Below are 27616 nucleotides of genomic sequence, written 5' to 3' on the forward strand. Positions count from 1 at the left end.
AAAAGATGATGATGGCTGGTGGTGGCGGAGCAGCCGTGGACCATAACGGGATATACTCCAACCCTGCCCTCCACAGCCTGCAGCAGCCCCATATGGACGCGGATAACCCGGACTCCCGCAAGCGGCCGCTGGAAACTCCGGCGGAGGAGGCCGGCTGTACCAAGCGCACCAACACTGGAGGTAAGATACACAACAAAAAGCAGCTCAGCCACCGCGTCTCCTCAACACGAAGCTGTTGTTGCAGACGCTTTGCATGCACTGGTGGAAGTAGAACAGCAAAATCCTGCCGTCAGTGTCCGCACACTGTGTGCAGAGAAACTACATGCAGCATGGGAGCAGACTGGCTGCACTGGCTGTTACAGGCTCTAACATGTAGCACCTGTGCATTAGGCACTTTGAACACTGACTGTGGCTGTTGCTCCATGCTGCCTCTCCCAGCAGGGACACTGAGTGTGGCCTCCTGAGGTCAGCTCTCAATCTGAACCCAGTCACCTCCCTCCTCCACATCTGGAGGAACGTTGTGAAGTCTGTCATTCAGGGAAGAAGTGATGGTTAGTGGCAGGGGTGCACATATACACAGTGCAGGCAGTGCGGTTGCCCTAGAGCCCATGGGGTGAGGGGGCCATAGAGAGAGCAGGCCTTTAACACCGTGTTGGCCAACGAACAGGCCCTTGCAAATGATTCAGATTTTCCACCTCTGAAATATACCCATTTTAAAAAAACTAATTTAAATTTAAAAACAACACAGTGTGCACCATGCCCTCGAAAGGTAAACCCATCTCCATTATGGAAATATATTCAGTAGCAATCTTTCATAAAAGTATATAATTATTCTGCATAAACTATAAAAACTATAAATTATCTTTAAAAAAAACTCTCAAATTAAATGAATCATATATTATTCTCTTTGGCGTTTTTGTTATATACATATAGGCAATGATGTTTGCTCGGTAATACCTATGTAGATGTTGTCCAATGGCGAGTCTCTATTTGATGATGTGATGAGACCATATGATATACAGTGGCTATTTTAGGCCCCAAACTATTAAGACTGGCAAGCTGAGCACATGTGTAAGCAGTCATGCATTTTCAACACAACAGCAGCCCCAAGAAATGACAAGAGAGACAAAAGAAGGTAGAGTGTAAGGAACTTATTTAGCTGTAAAATCCAACACATTGTTTGTAAAACATATATGCCTACATGCGTGTTTCATAACTAGCACACACAGGGGCCCATCCTCATAGCATACACTAGAGCCCGTCCCAACCACCTTACACCATTGGTTAGTGTGTAGAGGTTTTAACATTAATGGAGCAGCTTTAACAACAAGCCTCTGTTTATCAGTGTGCTTTGTGTTGTTGTGGTTGTCGTCTCAGACGGGGATTCCCTGAGGCCAGAGATAAATCTGCAATTTTCCTGAGCAGCACTGTGAGGAGGCCTTTGCTGACAGATAACAGGGAAAGAAACACAGAGAATATATGATAGAAATGTCATTGTTGTTTCTTGTACTGCGAACAACTTGTAAATCAGAGGTGAAGTCAAAAATGTTGATATCGTTACATACAGTGCAGCTCCAACAGTATGAGATTTCTTTATGGTCCGATAACTCAACTCAACTCAACTTTATTTATAAAGCACTTTAAAAACAACCACAGCCGAAACAAAGTGCTGTACATAAATAGACAATACAACGCAGACATAAAACAATTTTTTTATTAATGGATGAAATAAAACAGGTAGAAACACTAAAATAATTGTTTCATTGTTTCTTAAAACAATTTAAAAACAATAAAACAATAACTAAAAATAAACCATAAAAAACTAAAACAGGAGTAGAGTCTCATGCAGGGTTGAAAGCCAAGGAATAAAAATGGGTTTTAAGATAAGTTTTAAAAATGGACTGTGAGGAGGCTTGTCTAATGTGGAGGAGAAGGCTCTATCCCTTCTGAGCTTCCGTCTGTACCTCCAGGAGCAGCAGATCAGCTGACCTGAGGCACTGAGCAGGAGCGTGGGGGTGAAGGACCTCAGAGATAAGATGGGGGCAGACCATTTCAAGATTTAAAAACAAATAAAAGAATCTTAAAATGGACTCTAAAGTGCACAGACAGCCAGTGGAGGGAGGCCAGGATGGAAGTAATGTGCCCCCTCTTACGTACTCCAGTTAAGATAACCTTCTCAAAAAATATCCCAGTTTCATGATATCACGGTATAACACAATTATTATCATCATTATCGGTTACAATTTTACCTTAGAGGAATAAAAACTTTTTTTTTCTTTGGTTTGACAAACACTTTATAATAATTGAAACTTGAGGCCGTTTTTATGGACATTTGTGTGAAAAGGCAGTCAATGTGGAAAGGAGATGCTATGGGGAGATTCTGTGTCTGATTTCATTTTTTTCAATTCTGTAGATGAGTAAATGTACACGGTATGAAAACTGTCAGCTTTCATACTACGGTATACCTTAAAACCAGTATATCGCTGTAACCCTAGCGCAACATGTCTCCTACCCAAACACTAACCCCAAGCTTTGTCTGAGTGGCCGTGTACCCTTAACACAAGGTGGACTACTGTTTGATTCTTGATTTGTGAACACTGACAAAATAGGAACAAGAAATATCAGAGCTCTTGTGTTCACTAAAGACTTTGTGGATTTAGTGTCAGTGGTCTGTGAGATTTTAGTGGAATATTCCTTTTGTTGCAGGGCTGGAATTTTTACCAATTTAGATTTGTCAAATGTATACTGTCCGAAGTTAAGTGTATGTCTCGAAGTAAACAGTTAGAGGTAAGCCGAGCAGGAAAACCACCCAACCCTGTAGAGATAGTCAGGTACACTCATCTCTACTTGTAGCCTAAATTCCGATCAAAGTCAGGTTATTTATAGGCTGTTGGCTGAGCCAAATCTCTGCATCTGTGTGGTATTTTTGTTAGCCTGTCATGATGTTTGCCATACTAGTGTTTAGGCTGTCTGAACTGTCAGCACACTGTCTGCTGCTGAAATTACAATTCACAAATACTAAAAATGCAAATGACATAAAAACAAAGACGTGGTCAATGAGCAGAGCTGGGTGCTATAGATGCATCTTTTTGAGGGGAAAATGGTTGATTCTATCTGTTTTTGGATGCAACTCAATGATCATACAGATTGAAAATGTAACATGCCCATGACATGACAGAATCTGGGAGTGGTGCGAATAGTGAGCGCTGTCCGGTGGGGTAACAGAAACACTGCAGTGCCATTTCAGCTAATTGATCCTGATTTCTTTTTTTGGAGGAGAAATAGTGTCAGCCAATAAAGAGTCAACATGGAGATGTGTGCACGCCGGCTTTATTACTCATCAGTAAGATGTCGGGGTGCAGTAGTGGGGATGACGGCTGATTCAGTGTACCAGCTACTGTACAGCTCGTACATCTTATTTCAGCTTGTGATGGTTATGGTCCGCAGCTCACAGGGACCACTTATTCTACAACTTAATGTTAATTAGATATCCACTGAGAACAGGCAGACTCTTCACCATATGTTAGTGAAATTTGCTTTGTCTGTCTTTGTGTCCCAGACACCCTGCCATCCATTGATAGAAGCATTATATGCTATTTCTAACAGCATGAATGTGTCTTTACTGCACCTCACTGCACCTTGGAAATATCATTTTAGCAAGGCACACGAGGACCCCTGTGCCACCAGGCGGTATTTTAGAGCAGATCAGCCCCCATATGTCCTCCATTAACACCCTAAATCCACTGTAGAGAAGACAAGAGAACAGAGAAGTCACATGGTGTTCCTGCTTCCAGTTTCACCGTTCACTTCTAACACAGAGACTCCACCATGATCCTCCATTCAATATCCAGGTAAATGAATGGCTAGATGGTGTGAAATTGCATTTGAAAGATTTTCATAAATACTAAAAATACATAATTCTCACAGACAGCTCTGACTTCTTACTGCTGTCATTTCAATAATAGTATTAGACATCATTTTAGCAGCCTGACTCTGTGTTCTTTCAAGGCATCTCCGTATCACAGCCACACTCTGCCTCCTAAATCTGTTAGTCAGACTCTGAAGAGGCCGCCTTGTTTTCTCAGAGGCAAAGGTGTTCCACATGGCTTCCCAAACAAGGTCATATCTGTAGAATACCCAAACACTTTATCAAGTAAACAATAAAAAAACTTCACTTCTCTAACTGTCTGTATTCTGCGCATTTAAGAACAAAGGTGAATGTAATGCAAATTATAGTATTTAAGTATGTGGTGTGCAATATACCACAACAAATTAAGTAAATTTACTTTGTATTTAGTCTTTTAATGCTAATTTGAGCGTGTCACGAAGGAATAAAACTGCTGCCTTACATTCCCCTTAAATTACATTTTGATTAATTTATTTGCCATATATTTAACCAGATAAAAAACAGTTGCAAATTACTTTTTCAATGGTGACCTGGCCAAGAAGGCAGCAAAGTTACGTCGAGAACATGTCGATTACATGCAAACAGTAACATACAAAACAATTCAATTGTGTTTGTGGGAAAAACTTTTGTTGTCCTTTATTTTAAACTGGAAACATTTTGAGCAGTAAAAGAAATTCATACTAAAAAGCCCACAGTAACCACTGGTTACCACTGATTGACACAATCACAAAATGTTTTAGTTGATTATTTCCCACACGTACAATATATTTAACCCTTTGAAACCTTGATTGACATCACTTTTCTTGTGCTGCTTTCAGACCCCTTTCACAAGTATTTAAATCTTTGAACCTTGAGCTAATTGGTGCGATGTCTTTCAAAAACATGTGGAAAAAGGCAATGAGCTATTTGGCAAGACATGTCCTGCATATTTCAAGAAATTAGACTACTACTACTAGACTAAGACTACTACTACTACTACTACTACTACTACTAATAATAATAATAATAAAACAATAACTTTATTTATGTAGAACCTTTAAAAACAGAGTTTAAAAACAAAGTGCTTTGACAAACAAAGCTATAAGCAACTATACATAACTATACTACTATATTGCAACTATAACATAACTATAAGAGCCAACCAATAGTGTCAGACTGAGGCCAGACCAAATTTGAAGTATAATTAAACAAAAGAAAAACAATTACAAAACAAAAATAACAATAACAACCCATACCAATTAGAGTAAATACAATTTAAAGAATGTTAGCATTTAATACAGAAATAATAGTACTAATAATAGAATCAAACAAGAAGACAGGATAAACAGATGAAATAAAAGACAAACTATAATAGATTCATTCAAATTGGTGATATTTAAATTTTTTTTTTTTAAAAAAGGAAAAAAAATCTAGAGAACTATATCAAGTTTTCATTACCATATATATTTTTTAAAAATTCTAGAGAATTATCATAATTTGTAAGCAGTTTTTCAGGCCATTTCCTTGTTTTTGTTTTTCTCATTTGTTTTTTTTTGTTTTTTTTGTTCTAATTTTCAGGTAATATTCCCATACTTTTTACTAATTTTTTGCAAATTTCAGGGTCATTTCTTCTTAAGTTGCTCATTGCTTTCTTTCCATGTTTTAAAAGAAATCAGGCCCATTCCTCCAGGTTACAAAGGGTTAATATATAGTTACAGGACATTTATTACTCTCCAAATTCACTACAAATATATGTAAGGAGTTTTATTGTACAAAAATTACATTTCTGTGGTATAAATCAGCATAGCATTGTCTCTACGGTTTCTAAGCATATGCAGTAGCTCACCAGAATCAGCTGTGTAGAGGTGAAATGGCAGCCAGTCTTGTGGTCGTTATGATAAGTATCTGAGGCCGATTGAGAGCGCGGTACAGGCTGAGCTCAGGAGCCGGAGCTCTCTGTATATTTTCACCTGAAAGGCACATTTAGACCATTTGTAATGACTCCCACACAGAACAGATGTTATGGATCTTGTCACCCCGTGCTTCATGTAATGTATTTTAGCGTCAGCTCCCATTTCATGAATCTCTTACATTTCATGTAACATTGCAAACCCACAGCATGTCTGGCAGTGGTGGTAGACAGCCTGATAATCCTCAGCTGTCCCTGTAATCACCAAGCCCTCGACCACGTCTGATATTGATCACGTTATTCCTCCCGAACTGATCATTAACATGACTGGCAGTTGCAACAAAGAGAAGAAAGCTTGTGCTCTTTCAAAGCTGAGCCCCTCGTTGTGCATTAAGAGCTGTGGACAGAGAATGAGGGAAATTACTCGTCTTTTATCAGCGTTGCCCTTCTCTCCTCAAAATGAACATCTTTCATTCATTTCTTTCTCTAATTACCCATACTCTGAGCCCATGTTGCTGGCAAGCATGTGCCTTCCAAAAGGTTGTGTGGCTGAGGGATTAGGTATGATCTCGTAATGTTACTAATGGAAAGGTTGGCACAGGAATGTGAGCTGTATTTTTTTTAATTTTTGGTGGGAAGGACACAGGTGCCCTTGCAGAGTGATGTGACGTGAGCGGACTGTGAATTTGCCAGGTGGCAGTGAAAGACAGAATGAGAGAGAGCGATAGAAATGAAGACAGAGCAAAGCAGAGAGAAAAGGAGAGATAGATAGACCGTGAGAGGGAGTGGAGTCTACAGGGAGACTGTGTCTATATACCAGAGCATCTCTCAGTGAATGGTAGAATTTTCTGGAAGGCATTTGCTCCAAAACCAAACGGGCCACGGTGTTAAGGTTTGGTTTGTGGATGAAACTAATCAGCAGCCAGGAAAAAAAGGACTTCCCTTTATACAGATTCCCTGGAAAGCACTATTAAATGAAGCCGGACCCCCCGTGTCCACACGCAGACACTTACACACATGCACATAGCAGTTTTTACACACATTCAGTCACTTAAGATACCTCTCGGCGTAAGATTTATAGGCGTAGTGATTGGCTTCATCACCCCCCTCCACCATTCTGCGGCACTGCCATTTGCAATGGTTGATGAGCCCCTCCGCCCTCTCAAACATGGCCGTCTAAGGGATTGGGGGTGGGGGAAAGGAGGAAAGAAGGGTGGGTGGCGTAAGGCACGCTGTCTCTGATCACTCCTCCTCCACCTCCTCCATCATCTGCTTATGTTCTCCGCACACCTCTTCAGCCACTGTTGAAGGTCACTCTCCATGCTTCCCCATTCACCGCTGAAGCCTGCTTCCCCAGCCACTTCACCTTTGTCACTTTCCACTAAAAAAAGTGAGTGAATGGACTGCCATACTTTATAGTGCTGCGTCAAAAGAGGCGGAGTAGGGGAGAAAATTCAATTTTTTGGGACCGGCATCAGGGGGTGGGGACATGACGTGCTGGAGGGAGGAGGCTGCCCATTGGCCGAGCGAGGTGTCAGTCCTGCGTGCTGCTGCAGACGGACAGGCCACTCGATGAATATGGATGAGAGCAGTGAAAAGGGTGATGCGGCAGGGAAGACCCCCCCCCTTCAAACCGATGCAGGCTTGAACAATGCGTGCCGTCTTTCACTGAAAACACTGAGAGCCTGCATTAGCATTTTCTCAGACAATTGAGGCTCTGGCCAGCTGCAGGCATGGCTCGGATGCTGCGGTGAAATCTCTTTTTCTGCACCCACTGATGAATTAGACCTCGGTGAAAAAGTCGACTGGCCGCATTCCTCAACACTACCATTGCACCTATGCCTAGGCTAATGTTCAGATCCCCTTTAGAGATTGTGCCCCGGCATTGATGGCGATCTGACGGAGGACTTGAGCAGCAGCAGATCTCAGAATGGGTAAGCCTCAAACTCTTTTTGTCTGACTTGTTGAATTTATCCATCATGCTAGACTGTACGTGCAATTTCATCTGCTAATTTCTTCATTATTGCTCATTTTTGTTCCATCGTCCTTGCTGCCTGTCAGCACCAGGTTAGTCCATTGAAATGCAGAATGGGTACTTGGAGGGGTAGTGAGAAGGAGGGAGGACGGTCACAAGGCATTTCCTCCTGACCCACCCCCCTTGAGTGACTTAACTAAACACATTTGGCTCAGCGTCCGCGTCTCTCCTCCAAGCCATCCTTCCAGTATTGGAGGCAGGGGTCTGAACTAACACCCCACTGGCTCGGCTTCCCAATGTGCCCCACTGCTCCTGTTCCCTGGCGGATTGCAGCAACAGATTGCCATGTTTACTCTACCACATGACGCCATTAAAACCTGTTACTGTGATCTCAGACACTAGGACAGAATTAATTATTGACTAATGACAGCAAATGTGGCTTTGAGGGTGATGGAGGGAGTCTTAGTGGCTTCCTCCCCTGCTGGCTTTACTCTGGTTGGAGATGAGTAGAAAGTTACGCAGTGGGTTTTGGCTTGTCTGTCAACAACAGGTCTTTGGATGTTTGGATTCTGCAATTAGTGTCATTCATATCAATTCTTTGTGTGGCTTTGCTGTCAGGTATCTGCTGATAGGAGTGAGAGCTCAAAAGCTTTATGGCAGCTGTGTCAGACATGCATGATCTTTATTTTTTCACCAAGGTCATTTTATTGTTATTCGGTGTGAGGAAAGCGGAGACATGACTGCAATATAGCACGAAATATAAAGATCAGACAGTGGACACATGGCTGGTTATATGATGTCTTTGTAGAGGTTTGTCTCCTTTTTTCTTTTTTAGTACGTTCTAAGAAAAATTGCGTATTGACCAGCACCTGATATATTTACAATCTTTCGATGTTGGTGTAAAAAATGGTCTTATATCTGCATTTTCAGGTAAATTACTGGCAATATGTTCTGGAAATTGGAATTGTCGCCACATCTATGGCTAATTAATCCAAATCAAAAGTGAAATTCCATGAACAATCATATCAATGTCCGCATATTTGCCAGAGCCATTGATTATGGGTGATGTGCACAAAACAAGCCAGTGTCTGAATGGAACATGAGGGGCATATTAATGCAATAAAGAGAGGAGCTCCTTGTAGGCTGTGAAATTCCTTAATGTCACAGTGCCATGTTCATTCACATCTGAATCTAATAAGTGCATTACTGAGGCAACAGGTTGGTCTCATTGCAGGGCGGTCCACCTCCATCCATCCATCTTTCCTCCACAACATGCCAGTCAAGCTCCCAATGTTGGATAACCTCCACCAGACATAGGGTGCAGTGACACTGTGACAGAGCGAGGGGCTTTGGCACCTGCAGTCGAAAATCTGTATCATACTACACTTGAAAACGTACCCGATATCTCGTCCTACAGAGACGAACAGTGCCTTTTTACATCTCTGTCCGCTCCAGTGACGTCACCCTTGAGGCAGCTGAAAAGGATCGAACATGACGTCATTGCATCGAAATCAGCATGCAGAGGAGATTATTTGTACCAGTGCTGAGAACGTACCTGTGCCAAGTGTTTACCATGATGTCATCGATACAATATTTGGTATTCAGTTGGGCAATCGCAGCCGCTCCACATCTATAAATATTTTTGATGTATTGTTGGCAGGTTCTTTAATTATACTCGGGTCCAAGCTCAATATGTGGCTGATTGCTTTTTACTAGATTAGCACACTCAATGTGATCAGGCTTTACTGGAACAGACACTTTGCCCACTTTGGTGCTGATTAATTCTTAATTGTGGGAAAAGGAACTTTCCCAACTGAGAGGGAGAGACACGTTTGCCTGTAAATTCCTCAAACTGACGGGCTGTCAATCACTGACTGCTACAAGCCACTGTGAGCCACACAAGCCCCTTCCAAAATGGAGGAGATTTAGACCGTCTTGGCAGTATACCCTTTGAACAAATCTGTGGGATTGGTTCCCATATGTTCTTCTCACGTCTGTTAATTACAAAGGATCACTCTGTATTGGCATTCATGAACTGCATGGATAATGACTTCATGTGTTTGCGTTCAGTCCTCTGTGTGTAACTTTCTCTCAGAATATATAGGACGCGTCTTCCAGTCAGACCCAGCTCTTAATTCTCTGTTTCAGTCATGTGTGTAGAATGATTGGTTAGACTGGACCGGGCTTTGTATTTAGTCAGAGGTTTTCTAAAACTCCTTGAAAACTGTTAAAATTAGACCTCTGCAAACTGGAAAGGAGGTCATCATTTACTCTACAAGAAATCTGGGACAGGACACAGAACATGTCACAGTCTGATAAAATGTGAATGCACTGAAAGCAAAGAACTCACAAGGCTTCTTCCACATACCTTCCCCTCACCAGAGGAATACTGACACAACATTATATGATTGCCTCTCCCCATGTATGTCAAAGCCGTGCATCCCCATTGTGAATTTCTGCTTGTTCAGGGTTTTGGGGGTTGGGCACCAGTATGATGATGTGCAGAGCTACTTTACGAGATGTGACCCTTTCCCACTTTGTGTGTCTCTCCCCCAGAGGAGGGTGAGTACTTCCTGAAGGTGCTGATCCCCAGCTATGCAGCCGGCTCTATAATTGGCAAGGGCGGCCAGACCATCGTACAACTGCAGAAAGAGACGGGTGCCACCATTAAGCTGTCCAAATCCAAAGACTTCTACCCAGGTAAGATAAGAAGGAATGCTCTGTAATTCAGATCGATGACCAGAAACGCTTTTATATCTGAGAGGAGTGGTCCGACTCATTACCCAGCTGAAGGAATGATGCTTTGGTGCAAGAGAGCATTTGATATGTCCTCTTCATTTGGTCTCCCATGAGTAATTGCAATCCATTTTAATCACAAACCAGTTGTAAGCACTTTGAACTTGATTATACGAATGTCCTTGAGGGACTAAACATGCGTGTTGATCTTACGGCTGTCAGATGCGGCATCTAAATCTGCATGCAATTTTAGTTTCAATCAAGTTGTTGCTGCACCCTTTATTGCAGGGTTTGAGTTTCACGTTGCTGCATTTACTCACCTTTCTGGGGAAATTGCATGGGGCTGCCATTAATTACCCTCAAATATAAGGACACATTTTATGAGGACATATAGCATGCATGGAAAGCATCAATTGTGCCGGAGAGTCGCACTCAAAAATGGCAACAGGAGAAGGCTGCTTGTGCAGCTCGGTGACCCCTATCACATGGAGGTCACAGCCAAACCATCTTATCCTCCAAACACAAACGCCGGTGACGTAGAGGAGTCTGGCTGTTAGTCCTTCATGCCTCAGAGGAGGCTTCAACCTGCTGAAAAATAACAGGTGCTGAGTGTCTCGCTGCTTATTTGGTCCAGATGTTTTCTATGATAACTGATGCAAGCAAATAATCCCAGTGTATACTTTTTACTGTACACATATTTAGAACATATAGTTATCTCCTTAGAGTTAGCGCTCTTGCCTTAAAGGGATAGTTCAGATTTTTGTAGTGGGGTTGTATGAGTTACTTATTAATTGTCAAAATATTACGTACAGACTAAAGTGCGACATAGAAGCTAAGCAAAGTACTGCTGTGGAGGGATGAGCAACAAAATGTATTTTAGCCACCTAAAAACCAATCTAAAAAAAAAAAACAATATCAGTTAAAGTGTCCACTATATTATGAGTATTTTCACTGCTTTACCTTACAGTGATTTCCAACAGGACAACGAAGACATTATAATTAGGGGTCGACCTATATTGGTTTTTCAGGGCCGATACCAATACAGATTATTAATGGTTAATGAGACTGCTAACTGATATTTGGACCTGATATGCCTTTACAATAAAAAAGGAAAATCTTTCTGCAAAAATTTAAAATTTGGAGTATAACAAACTCCTACACAAAACATTGTTTAAATACCTTTAGCAAATGTTTAATTAACTGAAACTGTCAACATCATATACAGCAAGTTCCTGACAACTTTTTTTATATAGTCAAGTGAAAATTTAAATAAAACATGAATAAATGAAAATAGCTCCCTGAAGTTTAATAAAGTAAAGGTTCCTGCCATGCTGACAATTTCTTTGGATGTATTGCAGACTGCCTTCCCATCCTGCACTTTTGGATTTTTTCTTTAGCATCGCGGGCGTAATTGAGGGAGCATTGTCCATCTTTATATACAGTCTATAGTGACAACAGACCAGAGGGAGGGAGACGGCTGTAGCAGGGCCAAAGTAGCACACTTTTTATTTAATTCATTTTATCTATGAATACTAAAATAAAATGCTGATACGGATAATCTGGCTGATTATCTGTTTAACATCGCAGAACACCAGAGCTGCTGATCACCGCTGCCTTGATCAGTTAATTTGTTTGTGTTATTGAGTGACTTTGGTGTTAAAATAGGTTAGTTTGGATTTGCCAAAGTCACACAATGACACAAAATAGCTAACTGATCGAAACAGCGGCAAACCACCAGCTGCTGTGTTAAGTGAGCTAAAATTACTCGAAAAAAACAGGAAGGAACCAAGGCACTTGTCTTTAGGAAAAGTTATAATGTCTTTATTGCACTGGCAGGTACTAAAGGTACAACATGATTTAAAAACGATTACTTTCTCGACGCGTTTCGACGTCCAGCCGTCTTCAGGAAGTGCTAAATGGCTTTTCATCATAAGCTAAAAAGACTTGGCTTTGACAGGAGCATAGATGAGAAGTTGTTAATGGCTCCCCTGTTGAAATGGACTGTGAGAAAAAGTAAAGCAGTAAAAATACTCTCAATATAGCGTATACTCAAACTGATTTCAATTTTTAAAAAATATGGGACTTTTCTAGGGTTGCTAAATTATGTTTTGTTGCTGACCCCCATTTACAGCAGCACATTGCTTAGCTTCAGTGTTGGACTCCAGCCTGCTTCTCCAAACTGAGGGCGTCCTGACTGACATATGCTGTATGTACTGTACATGGATAAGTACCCCATACCACACTATTTTAAAAAACCCAAACTATCCCTTTACAGCAACGACCACTATTGAACTGTAAAAGCAGAGTAAGATTGTTCCCCAGAACTTAATTTTCCATCATAACAGCTACCTTCATTCTTGATTCTCTCCTTTGACCTTTGCAGTTCCAGAGTCCTCGGATTATTTAGAGCACAAAACATCACACTATGTACAGGAAAAATGCACAGCCAGTTTGAATTTGACCTGATCTGTGGGGAGTTACATGTGATATATTAGACTGACAGAATCATGGCAGAGAATAACAGAGCAATGGGGGGAGAAAAAAGAAGGATCTGCTAGCAAATATTTTTCCTGTACTTTTTTCTACCACGATGTTTCTGTTGATGAAAGAACACATGTTCAGAGAGCTTGGCTCGAGATTCTCCACATAAGAGGCCAACCCTATGTACAGGAATGAAGTATGGCTTCTTCTTTGGAATTGGAACAAATAAAGTAGTGATATGTATCCTTATTTCTCTCTTTGGATTGTGGATGTGTTCATAGGCCACCACCTGCTCTGCCCATCCCCCTACTCATTATCGTGATGAGTGAGAAGAGGAGTTCAGGGAGAGGGTGCTGGCAAGGATTTGATTGGGTGGTTGTTCTGGCCCACACAAGTAAAATGAAACGACTGCTACTGTACACTGCACAATAGCTGAGAGTGCCGCTTTCTGAGAAGTCAGTCGAGGCTAAAGCTTTAAAAAAAACCTCTGGATTAAGTATGGACAACTTAGTAAAGTTTGTGATAGCAACATATGAATTTCAGAGATAAGCGATTCGACATGTCAAACTTACTAGGTACATACTGTATGTTATACCTTGTGTCATTGTTGATTCAGCTGCTATTTGGGCTATTACAGCAGGCTAATGCTGTAACGCTCAGTTCATGGCCTCACCTCTCATCCTGCGGCAGCCTGAGCACACTCCAACTACAGCACAGTCGCACACGAGAGAAATCAAGGGACAACAACCGATGCAGCCATTTTCTTCTGCAATCCTTTCTGTGATGGCTCAGAGTGTAACTCCCACCCACCTCAATTCTCCCATCCGTCAGTGTAAGACATGAGACCATGAATTCAAAGGTCTTGATAAGAGCTGTACAACTGGGCTCTGCTGTGGCCGACTGAGATGGATGAGCGCAGATAGTGAAGGGTGTGGATGATGCATGATTGTATGTGAGTGAGGGGACAGGGGGGCAGGCCCAGAAATAGCCTGTTTCAATCTCTCTCTGTGGACATGACCCCTCTCCCAGCTGTACTCAAGCTGCTCCAACACCCGCCAAGTTTCCTCTTTCCTCCTCCCCGCTCACTGTTTCTCTCTGATTTGGTTCCTGGTAGTTGGGAGAGTTGAGGCCAGATAAGATGACATCATACTTCTCTTAAAATTTTGTTTGCATGCTTGCCTCTCGACACATGGCCAATGAGTGTTTGAATCATTGGGTCTGAACCTATCTGAACTGTGGCATGGCTTGATTACTCGATCCCCCTTAAATGCAGCATGCTGTGAATTCACCCACTCACACTGTGCATTCAGCACATACACACACCTACTCACACCTACTTACACACATCCGCATATTTAAGCAGCTGCAGAGAGAGCCGTGGGAGTTCACGATTTGAACATAAACTTAGAAACAAAACTTCAAACCCTTTGCTTGGTGCAGCTGGCCTCTGGCCAAGTACATGTATTGAGTTACTTTGTCCAGCACGAACACATGAAGCTGTTGTGATGTCATAGAAACACTGGGTGTATGTTTTCCATTATGTGATCATTAAAATATCAATCACAACATGTGACCTCATACTGGAAAACACTGCGAGTTTAATGTGAGGTGTTTCTTTCAGAAGTAGCAGACAAAAAAATTTCAGCAAAGGCACTATTTGTTATTTTTCACCTGGATCCGCGTAAACAGTATGTTCTGTACTCACTAACGCTCCCTATAGGACACTATCCCATCAGTCTGGGATGACATCATCGGCGGGACTCTCAAACAAATAGAAACTGCAGCCTTTTTCTTTGTCCTGATTCATGTTTGTGCTTGTGGTGAACAGCAGCTCTCTGCTTATCATCTTCCATCAGGAACAGTTGTTACACTGTAGGATTATTGTTCTGCTGTATTATTTTAATGTTGTAATGGAGAGCAGTTCTCTCTGTCAGTATTCAACAACAGCTGCTACAGTTTTCTTTGTGATCAGCAACGGTCAGTCAATCACAAGGGTGGTTTGATCCCCAACTCCTACAGTTCACATGTCCAAGCATCCTTGGGCAACTCACTGAGCCCTAAATAGCCTCTGGTGGTTGTTCCATCAGTGTGTAAATGTGTATGAATGTTTAAAAAACTGAGCAGCAGGTGGCACCTTGTACAGTAACCTTGGCCACCAGTGTGTGAATGTGTGAACATGACACATAGTGTGAACAGCACTTTGAGTGGTCTAATGACTAGAAAATTGCTATACCAGTGCAGGTCCACTTACCATTTACCACAGCTGCTAACTAATCACCATTAGCAGCTATGCTAGCCACTGTTAGCAGCCATAAGTCTTGGAATGATAGCCTACATCATTAAATTTCTCGCCATTTGCAAACCTACTGATTTATTACTACTACCACTAATAATCATAATCATAATAATAACAATCATAATCATAATAATAATAAACTTTATTTATATAGCACCTTTCATACAAGAAATGCAGTACAAAGTGAGTGCTTCACGTGAAAATAGAATGAACATAAAACAAGGCAATTCAATGTAAAAGGACATTTAAAAAACGGTTTAAAACAAAAATTAAGTGATTCAGCAATTTTCAGTGGGCAGTTATGGGGAGTCAGTAGGTACAAAATAATTATTCTCTGCTTATATGTTCTTGCCTTTTAATAAAGCAGAGTTAGGCTACTGTGACAAACATTTTCAGCTCATGGCAGTACTGAGTAATGCTTGAAGTACAGTGTAAGTTAATCATATCTTTTGTTATCAGTGCCTTGTATGCAGCCAAACAAAATGTATGTTTTACTTTTAATTACTGCAAACTATTACAACTCAATATAAAACTAATGCTACCTGGTATTTAACTGTGGCTAATCTCACTGTTTTGGCAATGACTGAACAAGAAAAAAATGTGTTTCATCATTTTTTGCTAACGGAAAATCATACAAGACACGCACCGCTTAGCATCAGTAACCTGACTTAGGAACATTACAGTTGATGTCATATTTGAGAAATTCATGACTTAGCAACTAAAACTCTCGGTTCAGTGATTTTCTAATGTGTTCCTTTCACAAAAATGCTGCTGGTGCCATCACACCACAGTCCACAATTTGTCTTCATCATTAGATTTATGATTTGTTTACCTTGTGCACCATGGCGTCTATTAACACTATAACATTACACTAGTCAAAATTTTCGTAGTTTTAGCCCGCAGCTAGTTATAGTAAGAATTAGCATGGAGCTGAACTGGCTGAAGTGATTGCACACCCTCATTTGCCGCACAGCAAGATGTCCTCTCATGAGATTAGTTGAAATTGTCACACGACCACCAGTTGGTTTCCAGCACAAGCTGCACCATTTGATTTATTTAATGTATTTTATCAGTATTTCTGATACACATCTGCCGAAGTTATTAGTCTTTTTTTTTTTTTTTTTTTTTTTTACCATTTTAGTGGATGGATATTTGTTAAAGGAAGACTATAGTCTGCTGCTATTCTCTCTTTTTCTTATTGTCAACAAACCTCATGAGAAGACCAAAGCCAACAATGGATGTATCCACTAACAAGTACTGTGTGCGTATCAAAGTAAATATATATCTTCTTCCTGTGTGCCATAGAGCTAAATTATTGACCAAAAACTATTAAAAACGCACCAGTGAGTCTCACTGTTGTACGGCGCGACATGTTCAGTACCATGAACACAAACACTGTAGTTTATTTGTACTCAATTTTATGTACACTGACCTGCTGCCCCAGATACTCATGAAAGCACCAAATGTGTATTAATCGACCGCTGAAAATAGTACTCAACAAAAGCTACTTACCTCCTGTTGGAATCCTGATTGCTAAAAACTACAATGATCAGATGTTTTAATTTATTTTATTTTCATTCATTTAATTACCCACCCATTTTTTTCTTTTTTCTATCTAGTTATTTGTTCATTTTATTATTTATCTTGTTTCTTTGTTCATTTTTTTCTGTCTTTTTTACATGACTGAAATGTCCTCGTGTTCATGTGGTTGTGTATTTTGTTTTTTTAAAGTGACATTAACCAATAAAAAGAGAAATACAAAAAAAACTGGACCTTTAAAAGGGCACAGCATTGTTGAGGAGGTGTGTGCAGCCATCATATATACATGTTAATGGAGAATTCTTTTCTCTAGTATTACTATATATTACGATTGTTCGTTCTGTTCCGCCATCATTTAAATGTCTTCGTCTTCTCCCATGGTTGTATCTCGGCTGCACTACACACCACTGCCCCCACAACCTCTGGTGTTACTGCTCCATTTCGTCCGTATACATAAGCTCGCAGAGTACAGAAAGAAAGCTCTGTCCGTCACTGTGTCTCTGTAATGTTGAGCATAAATGAGCTCTTAGAGTGACAGTTGTTGACCAAAAATGTGTAATCTGTCAGTAACAGTAAAATCCCTGGTCTATTTTAATGTGACAAATACATCAGATCCTCCTGCAGATTACTGCACTGATACTCCAAAAGGAATTCCAAAAATTCCACAGTATCCTGTTTCTGCCTACATTTACAATCTACTGGTATGAAGTATGACAGTTTTACAGTGTATTAGGACCAGGTGCATGACAGGCAGTCATTTCATGGATTATTGCTGTATTTAAATGCCAGAAGACTCTAAGATAAGCATGCTGTCTTCGCTGTCTTTTTTCAAAGACAGCGGCAGTGACTGTTGTGAACTTGTGGTCACGGTTTCATGTCATGCTTTTGATTTACTAGATAAAAACAGCATGCTCCAAAAGTTCCCCACATTTAAAATCAGTATTTGCGTTTTAGAAAAGCATGCCATATGGTAAAAACGTGACATGATGAATATATTCAGCTCTGATTTCCAACCAAAACATTCCAGCTCAATTTGTAGTGTGAATAATTATTTTAAAAATCTGCTGATGTGATGACAGTAATTACGGGTGATACTCTATGTGTGACATGCTAACAGTGTGAAGGAATCACACAAAGGATTCTGACAAGCTGAGGCAGGTCCTCATCGCAGGAAAGCTCAGGCAACACAAGTATTCAAAGTTTCTTACTTGAGGATCAAGATAGAGTCATTGGTCTCTTGGGGACAGCTGAAGGCTGGGATGTGTGCTCTCAGGGGCACTGACACATTTCTCTCCCCTCCTGCCAACGAGAGGACGAGCCAACTCTTACTGCAACTCAGAGCCCAGAGCTTTTATTATGAAATGTGTCACCCTCAAGGAGAGACACAGGCAAAAGCTGATGCAGGCAATTTAGAAAGTAAAAAGTGTTGAGAATGAAAATGTAACATTTGGATAGTTTCACGTCCTCTTTATGGTGTCTCATCAGAGATAAACGTTGTAGTCATATATCTGCACCAGGACAAAATGACCTAGAGGCAGCACTGTCATTCCTTAAACCTTCCTCTCTACATGCAGAAATGCTAATGCTTTGAAAGCTGAGCAGATTGGGTTGATTCTTTAAAAAAGTTACGAGAAAATTATCTGAATTTTAGCACACAAAAAACAGGAAAATAAATTGAAAAAAAATCCAAATAATATAAATTAATGTATAAATAAATACATAAATAAAACTGTTGATAAATGAAAAATGAAAAATTTCTCTCTCTCTCTCTCTCTCTCGCCTTTTTGGCTGTTGTCAAGAGAAATCAAACCAGTTTGCTCTTGTTTCAGAGGTTTAAATGCATGTGAAAGGAGTGTGCACAAGAAAATTAATGTTGTTCCAGGTTTTAAAGGGTTAACTGGAGGTTGCCTAGGAAAAGTGAAAAAGCAATGCTTGCTCAAGGTAATATCTCTTCTAAGGACGTGTTGTGTCACCAAAGATGGCCTTGCAGTTTCTAATTTGTTGCACTGTTGTAGGGCAAGCTAAGAGATTGTTTCATCTCAATAATTTCCATCAAGTCAAATTAACATGAAATAACTCTCTATGTTTCCATGCACAGTTAAGTGGAGCTGTGGTTACAGCTCCATTCGGCCATTTATTTGGACTACTGTCTTGTTCTAGTATACAAGCACCGGGTTGGAATCCATTTATTGATGGAAGTATGTCTGACTTCACCACAGCAGGTGGTGTTAATTTGAAAGTAAGAATATGTTGAAATAATGATATTTCAAGGTACAAGGTAGATTTTTTAGTCATTTTCAAAATTAGTTCAAGTATTTGTAGAATGTAAGGATGACTATAGTTTGTTGGTTTTTTTTACAAAAAGAAACCATATTACATTTCACAAATCCATATGTTATGCTTTGATAAATGTTTAGCCTACAAATTGATTTTACTATGGATTTTAAAACATCTGAGTGTCACATTTAAATGTTCCTTAAAACTCGAACCTTTTGATACTCTAAAAAATTAATAACAAAATGCTTTTAGCATAAATATTAGGATACTGACAAAAACAAATATTTTACCTGCCAATAACAGCTATTTAAAAAAGACAGAAAAATAATTACAATTTCCAAAGTGTAGATTTTCTTCCTTTTTTTTAAAGACAATTTTTTTAGGCTTTATTTGCCTTTATCAACAGGACAGCTTAAGCGTGAAAGGGTGAGAGAGAGAGGCGATGACATGCAGCAAAGGGCCGAGGCACTGGGCACCAGTGTAGATTTTTAGTTACAACAGTTTTAAATTGTAAAATTTACGGGTTGTTCTGTAAAGTTGCTTACATCTTTACTGTTCTTTTTCTAGAATTATTCTGGCAACCACAGCTGCTAGTTTTTTGTGTAAAGACAATGGAATCGTCTTGTTTTGTTTTCTTCCTTTGTTCTTTCTTTGTTTTTCTGACCTTCTATGAATTTATGCTGTTTGACTTCCGGGTCGAAGCCCAGCATGACGACAATGGAGCATGTGCAGAACGCCTTGGCCAGTTCATGTCCCGTGAAGTGTATACATGAAATAAATAGTTTTCTTTATGTGTTAGTCCAACTTTGAGAAATTCAACTTAGTACGATTTCAGTGGGACTAACATGTTTACATGTGTTTTAGAAGTCTATTTTTTAGTCAGCTAACACAATCATTTGCCTTTTTCAAACCTGTAAATGTACTGTATGTTTACATGCCCTACATTTTATGTTCACTGCCAGCATTATAAGCTTTTGCACGCATATTAGTTCCTCCTTATATTTTATATTCTTGTGCTTGTTCCTGTATCCTGGCTGCATGTGTACACAAAGAATTATATCCTTTTACCATTTCTTCCAAGATAGTCACCGTGAATAGAGACATTTGGAAATAACAGTCTTTATCTTGTCTGCTTAATTTTCAAACAGCTGACCCTGCAGCCAACTGCTAGAAAGCCTCATGCATGTCTTTCATATAATTCTATCCATTATCTTTTTTTAAACTTGTGTTTTATGTTTACTTCAGCAGTTCATACATGCAGTCTTGTTTTGACATCATTTTACTTTCCATCCTTGTTTACAAGGTTTCCAGCTGCTTTGACATCCTTCCAGTTTTTTACAATAAATGTACAACAGCATGTACATAAAATAGGAGGGACATATAAAATGCAGAGATTGTTGCACTCTAAAAAATGTATCCACTGATTTACTGATGTTTCTTTCCTCATGTAAGTGTGTGGGTAAAGTCTTTTTGAGCCCTGTGGCATCATGTGACAGTCTCTTAAGTTGTAATTCCACTGTTTGACCATAACAAAAAAATTCAAAGCCCAGCCCGCTGCCTGCCTAAGATTTGGATGCTTAGGAACAGCATGTCAATTTACGCTCGTTACACTCAGTGTGCCTTTTCAAAGAAACTTCTGTTCTCACAGGAAATGTACAGTTTCCATTCGTGAAATACAAAAAGTATTTTTTCAAAATAAACTTAGGTAAAACACTTAATTTTTATGTTTAATTCCCTAAGCTCTGGCCACTGCCTGCTTTAGTAGTTCATGACGGCTACCTCGCAGAACTGCTGCAGCTTGCACGATGAACATGTTCACACTTACGGCATTGTTGCCGCAGCAACACTGTCGGCTGCTGTAACTACTGCATTTCCACAATTAAAAATGATACTCCACTCATTTATGAAACCATGCAAACCAATGTATTGTCAACAACACGGTTGTGCAAATATTACACTATAAAAAGCCTTGTGTTAACACTGATGGGATTCTGTCGACAGAAATGATTTCAGAGGGCTTTTAGTTTGAGAAGGAAACAAGACTGTTTAACTTAAAAATAAACATTTAATTTTTTTCATGTCTGTGATAGATATACACATTGAAACTTTTGTGAGCTTACCCTGGCTATGCTTAAGTGAAGTTAAAATATCCCGGATATGGCCGCTGCCATCTTACGCTGGTGATGTCAATCTGAGCTGGAGTCTGCGCAGTAGCGATTTCCATGGTGGGGGAGTTCCTGCCAAACCACCCGTCTAACCAACCTCGAGCAGCTCCTTTGAATGCGAGCACATGGATGACTGTCTTAGTTGTCAGTCATGGCGGAAAATCCCCTTTTTGTATAACTGAATAACTTGTTAAAGTCAAACTTATAATAAAAGCTATCACTTGAGCAAACATCAGGGTAAAGAGAACTGCCTTCAGTGACAGAAACAATCTTTGGGAAAAATTTATGTGGTGTGTACTTTGAGTTTTAAGTTTGGACTGTGTCCCATTCACTAACATGGAGAAGCGGGCCTTATGGCCTATACTGCAGACAGACACCAGGGGGTGATCTAGATTGAAAAGTTACACTTTGGGGGAACTGTCACAGTTCATTGTGGTTTAATTCATTTCATTTTGATTATTTAAGGACCATTTCCACTTTCTATTTTTGCAGAAAATTGATTACGCATCATTTGGAAAATTGGTGAGACTCCTATTCTCTAATTGTTCCACTGTGAAGCAGCAGCCAAGCTGTGCCTTAGCAACACCTGAGCAGTGCTGCTTACACAGGTAGTGTGGCTCAAACCTGTTATAACAAGGGTGCCAAAAAATAATACATGAGGTTCCATGACGCACGCATGCTCCTCAAATGGCCAGTATGGCCGGGTGTTAGATTTAAGCTACAAAAGCACATAGTTAGGTTTAGAAAAAGAACATCATGATTTAACTGAGAATAAGTACATTTGTTAATAATCCTTTGAAACCTGGGTCAACATGAGTTTTCTTGTGCTGTGTTCAGACACCTTTGAAACCAGGGCAAATTGGTATGAAAAAAAAGAATGTGGGGAAAAAAGGCAGTGACCAACTTAATAAGAAATGTTCCCCAGATTTCAAGAAATCAGAAAAAGATGACAGGAAGATCACTGCAAAAGTAGTAGACACAAAAAGGGTTGGGTGGGGAGGGATACTAAAAAATAGGGAAAAATGTCCTGAAACTATATTTAGAATTATTATAATTTTATATTCAAAATTATGTTATAGAAAAAAGTATACAAAAAATAAAAAGAATTTTCAGCAGATTTTTTGGATCATTTTCTTGTTTATCTTTTGTTTCTTAGTTTTCTTTTTTTGCTTTTTTTTTGTCCACGTAATTATCTTGTAACGTTTTAAATAATTTCTGTCAAAGTTTGAGTAGTCTCTTGTGAAGTTGCTCATGCCTTCTCCACATGTTTTTGAAATGAATCAAACCAATTTACCCAGCTTTTAAAGGCCTAACATATTGTAACATATATATGTTACAGGTCTTTTGACCACTTAAATCACTTTCACCTGCTACTCAGTAACCATTTGTATGCACTCACACTCTGATGACGCAGCAATTAGGGGTTCAGTATCTTGCCCAAGGATACTTTGACATGTTGACTGGAGGAGCTGGGGATCCAACCGCTGACCTTCAGATTAGAGAACAACCCACTCTACCTCTGAGCTTCAGCCATCTCATACCACTTAGGGTACGTCAGTGTCTCATGCTGATGGCCACTGACCAAGTGTCTGTATTTGACGAGTTGGGAGTGCACCTATGTCGCTCCAGCACTGGTCTGAACTGGTTTAAGTCCACTTCACTGTGATTTGCGGGGTTTGTAACTTTCTATTTGAACTCTCGCCAAGTATCTCGTGATATATCTAGATTCATTTCAGCCTTCCATCTCTCTGGTGTTTGTGAGGTATTGTGTGGGTTTATTGAGAGGAAATTGAGTATAAATAGAGATTACTTTTTGAACCTTATTTCCATCATTCTATTGGAGGAGGTTTTTTTCATACAGTCCCATTCCATATGTGTTGTAAGAAATGCCTCAGTTGTAAATATCTAAAAAATGCAGTCCTTAGGAATGTGAACTCTTGTTTTATTTGTTCAAATGACTTAAGCTCCTTGTTATGAAGAATGTGATGCAAATCAGACCATTTTTTACAGCCGGCATCTACATGCACTGTTGCAAAATCCTTCAAATAACCTGCATTAGCCACGGATGAGGTTTGCTTCATCAAGTTTGTATAGCTCTGCAGATTTTTAGGGGTTCATCTAGTCTACTCACAGAGGCCCTTTTTGATATTAAACCATTGTGTATATGAAAAATCCTTAATCCATAATACAAGGGGTGTCAGTTGGATTTATTAGTAATAGCTAATTGTAGTGTTTTTAATCTGTCCTTGCCATATACATTTTTCAAGTGCAGATTTTGGATTTCCCAAAGGCAGCATCTAGGACAGATAATGTAAACCAGTTAGAACATCCATACATACTCTCTCTATCATCATTTTGAAACGTTAGTAATAATATTGTATCTGGATGCATATGCCAACATCTACAACAGATCGAGTGGCTGTACTTGCAGCCTTCAGGCTGTCACTTTGTCACTTTACGAATGAAAGGCAGGTGCAGCTCAGTAACACCAAGAGGCACAAACTGTTCTTCTGTCCGGAGCTTGGAGACACTTCATTTATAGCCTGCTGTTGTTTGTTTTTCAACAGGATTTGTATTATTGTTTATTTTTGTCACTTTAAATAAAAATGAATGTTCAGGACCTGTATGTCTAACAGTTGTATTTTAATATATTTTGTGCATAATCAAGAATATCAAGAAATTAGGCAGGAATCTATGGCCTTGAGGTAAATTGCAGGTCAGGGGGCCTCTCCTTCGCCTACTGCTTTTTCTAATCTACTTGAACTGATCTATTGATTATTCACATCCATTATTAGACTCTGACTCATTTCCCTGGATTCATTTTGATATTTCCTGAGTTCCAATGAATGGCGAGGAGGACAGATGCAGATGTGTGTCGGCCAGTCTTTTAATTTGTTTTTGAGTTGAATTAGAAATGGAAACGACGATGAAGTACAGCAGAGTCTCATAGACACAAGATCACTGTATCAGCTGGTTTTTCCAAATTGTACTCAATTAACATTTTGAAACCTGAGTAAAATGACTTGATTTCTTCTAAACACATGGGAAGAAGACAATGAGCAAGGAAAGAAGAAATGAACCAGAAATCAGCAAGGAATTATTAAAAAGCACAAGAAATTAGTCTAAAATTTTTAAAAAGATAGAAAAAACAATAACAGCAAAACAAACAAAAAATATGAAAAAGAAACAAAAAAAAACAAGGCAAACATGACTTAAAGACTTTTTATTTTATAATAGTTCTGTAACATAATTTAAAGTTTGTATTTATGTTAATTATACATATATTTATATACATACATACATACATATACATACATACATACATATATATATATATATATATATATATATATATTCCCTAGCTTTTTCTTTTTTCCCTAGACATTTTTCCCTAACTTTTTAGAAATAATTTTCTAAATTCACTAATTTCTCGCAATTTTTTGGAACATTTCTTACCAAGTTGCTCATTGCCTTTTTTCCCATGTTTTTTAAAGAAATTACACCAATATACTCAGGGTCTAAAGGTTGAAATACTTGTGAAAGGCAACTAAAAGCAGCAAAAGAAAAGTGATGTTGCTCCAGGTTTCAAAGGGTTAATGGAAAAAAAAAAAGTATTTGCCTTTTTCAGATTCATGCCGTCTGTTAAGACATCTAAGAAAATCGAGAGACAGTTCCTATTTACCTCAACCAAAGAACAGTCAGATGTTGAAGAGAGCAAGGCTGGAGGGTTAATACAAAAGGGAGAGTGTTTAAAAAATCATGCAAGCTAGTATAAAGGACTCACTGTTGCATCACCTGTTTCCACGGCTCGGCCCCTTTACCATGGCAACGGAATGCCGGTTGGGTCGTCAATGTGGGTGTAGAAAGAAGCCTAGAGGAGGATCAAGCGTGTGTTTAGTCTATTAGAGCTGCAAAGCAAGGACGGGCTCCGTATTACAGCCCTGAAAGAGTTACATCATTGAGGAGGAATCCTTCTCCCCCCCGTGGCTTGCTAACCAAGCACGGTTCTTTCTTTCAGCTGTTTCTCTGTTGATTGTGTAAATGGAGGAAGCGAGGAAAAGCTTAGTAATTGGGTCTCTTTGTGAAATGTCAAGGAACATTTTTTATTGCCAAGACATCCTAATATAAATGTAGATTTAAGTCCAGCCCTGATCAAATCCCTCAAACCTGCTCGCCAAGAACCCTCTCAGAGCACATTACAGTAACTGATCACTTGTGTTTGTCCTCTTCCTCCTCTCATCACAGGAACAACAGAACGTGTCTGTCTGATACAAGGTACAGTCGAAGCCCTCAATGGTGTCCACAACTTTATCGCGGAGAAAGTCCGCGAGATGCCCCAGAGCGCTCAGAAACCTGAACCAGTCAGCATATTGCAGCCACAGACCACCGTCAACCCCGACCGTGTCAAACAGGTGAGACACTGTATGCTCAATAAGGTCAGGGGATGTGTGGTCACTGTGTGGGAGGAACAGTTCACGTCCAGGACATGTCGTTCACCAGTCTAACTTGTTCTCTGGGCCCTGACCCACAGTCTGGTGGGGTCAGGAAAATGTGAGGGTATGCGGTTATTTTTACCTCCAGTCTTTCATAGCGAGACAGAGCCAGGTGGCAGCTGCAGCCTAAACCCCTGGGATTAACAAATCGCTGAGTAAAGCGGGGGCTGGTATAGTACTCTGACTCAGTGAGAGGTATCCCTCTTCCTGTCAACCATTTCTGCTGTTAATTCTTCACTTTGTTACCTTTTATTGCTACTTCAATCTTTCTATTTCTCTGCAGGCCAAACTGATCGTGCCCAACAGCACAGCTGGGCTCATCATTGGCAAGGGCGGAGCCACAGTAAAAGCAGTGATGGAGCAGTCAGGGGCCTGGGTGCAGCTCTCCCAGAAGCCAGAGGGCATCAACCTGCAGGAGCGTGTGGTCACCATCAGTGGGGAGCCGGAGCAGAACCGCAAGGCTGTGGAGATCATAGTGCAGAAGATACAGGAGGACCCTCAGAGCAGCAGCTGCCTCAACATCAGCTATTCCAACGTCTCGGGGCCGGTGGCCAACTCCAATCCCACCGGCTCCCCCTACGCTAACACGGCCGAGGTGCTGCCTAACGCAGCCGCAGCTGCTGCCACTGCCTCCAGCCTTCTGGGCCAGGCCGGCTTGACAGGAATGGGCGCCTTCCCTGCCGCCATGTCCAGCTTCTCTGGCAACGACTTGCTGGCCATCACCTCAGCTCTCAACACGCTGGCCAGCTACGGCTACAACACTAACACCCTGGGTCTGGGCCTCAACCCTGCAGCTGCCTCTGGGGTCCTTGCTGCAGTAGCAGCTAGCGCTAACCCGGCTGCTGCTGCTGCAGCTAACCTGCTGGCCTCGTACGCCAGCGACGCCTCCGGCAGTGCTGGCCACCCTGCCACAGGCCTCGGGGGGTTCTCTCTGGGTTCTCTAGCAGCTGCTACAGGGGCTTCCAATGGTTACCTAAATGCTTCATCCCCACTGATGGCCTCTTCCCTACTGGCAACAGAGAAGCTGGCGGATGGGGCCAAGGACGTTGTTGAAATTGCTGTCCCCGAGAATCTGGTTGGTGCCATTTTGGGGAAAGGAGGGAAAACGCTGGTAGAGTACCAGGAGCTAACAGGGGCCCGCATCCAGATCTCCAAAAAGGGAGAGTTCATTCCTGGTACTCGGAACCGTAAAGTTACCATAACAGGGTCGCCAGCCGCTACGCAAGCAGCGCAGTATCTGATCAGCCAGCGGATCACGTACGAGCAGGGCGTGCGCGCTACCAACCCACAGAAAGTGGGCTAAAAGGAAAAAGAAGAGGAAAGAAGGAAAGGATGAAGACAGAGATAGAAGGGAATTGAGAGGGTCACGATGAATAGAAAAAAGAAACGTCCAAATATCTGTTCAATATTTCAGTATCAAATGAGAGAATCACAAAGGAGGAGGTGGGGGAGACAACCAAGATAAGTGTGTGTGATATGTGAATGTGTTTTTAGGGCTGACGTCCTGATGTTTTTTAAAAGTTTGTGTCGAGTCCTTTTGACGATGGTGATCAGAGTAAGCTGAACTGGTCCACTGCCAAGCTGCAGATTCAAGGGTGAGGCCACAGGGTTTCACCCTCCTCCAAAACCTCATAGCTGTTTTCCTTTTTTTTTGTTGGGTTTTGTTGGTTTTGATTTCAGTTGCAAAGCTCAGCTCCCGGTGAGCTGAGCGTGTCAGATGAAGTTCCAGCCAGCTGATAGAGCTGTTTTACAAACCTTGCTCTTTGTATATAATGCAGTCGGCATTGTTAACAGGGGAGAGGTTTTATGACAAGCACCTGGTCATCTCAGTCTATGGGGAAGCAATCTGAGTATAATTT

The 27616-nt window shown here is 40.6% G+C and overlaps 1 protein-coding gene across 2 annotated transcripts; it reads left to right on the forward strand.

Annotated features, from left to right (window-relative positions):
• Nucleotides 1–27208, forward strand: nova1 (NOVA alternative splicing regulator 1). 2 transcript variants are annotated; one of them, XM_042499766.1, is made up of 4 exons: nt 1–180; nt 10327–10470; nt 25510–25676; nt 26041–27208. In XM_042499766.1, the coding sequence occupies exons 1-4, from the start codon at nt 6–8 to the stop codon at nt 27058–27060; spliced, it is 1506 nt and encodes a 501-aa protein (XP_042355700.1). In that variant the 5' UTR covers nt 1–5; the 3' UTR covers nt 27061–27208. The 2 variants fall into 2 exon arrangements, with proteins under 2 accessions (XP_042355700.1, XP_042355701.1); XM_042499767.1 differs by lacking the exon at nt 1–180 and adding an exon at nt 7396–7729.
• Nucleotides 27209–27616: the final 408 nt, after the last annotated feature.

The sequence above is a fragment of the Plectropomus leopardus genome, chromosome 13, assembly GCF_008729295.1.
Source record: "Plectropomus leopardus isolate mb chromosome 13, YSFRI_Pleo_2.0, whole genome shotgun sequence".
Classification (NCBI taxonomy): domain Eukaryota; kingdom Metazoa; phylum Chordata; class Actinopteri; order Perciformes; family Serranidae; genus Plectropomus; species Plectropomus leopardus.

Bases quoted from the DNA above. Each gene is read 5' to 3' on its own strand.
- nova1 (XM_042499766.1), top strand. From the start codon at position 6: ATGATGATGGCTGGTGGTGGCGGAGCAGCCGTGGACCATAACGGGATA. The intron at 181-10,326 runs GTAAGATACACA...TCTCTCCCCCAG, and splicing joins CAAGCGCACCAACACTGGAG to AGGAGGGTGAGTACTTCCTG. The intron at 25,677-26,040 runs GTGAGACACTGT...ATTTCTCTGCAG, and splicing joins ACCCCGACCGTGTCAAACAG to GCCAAACTGATCGTGCCCAA.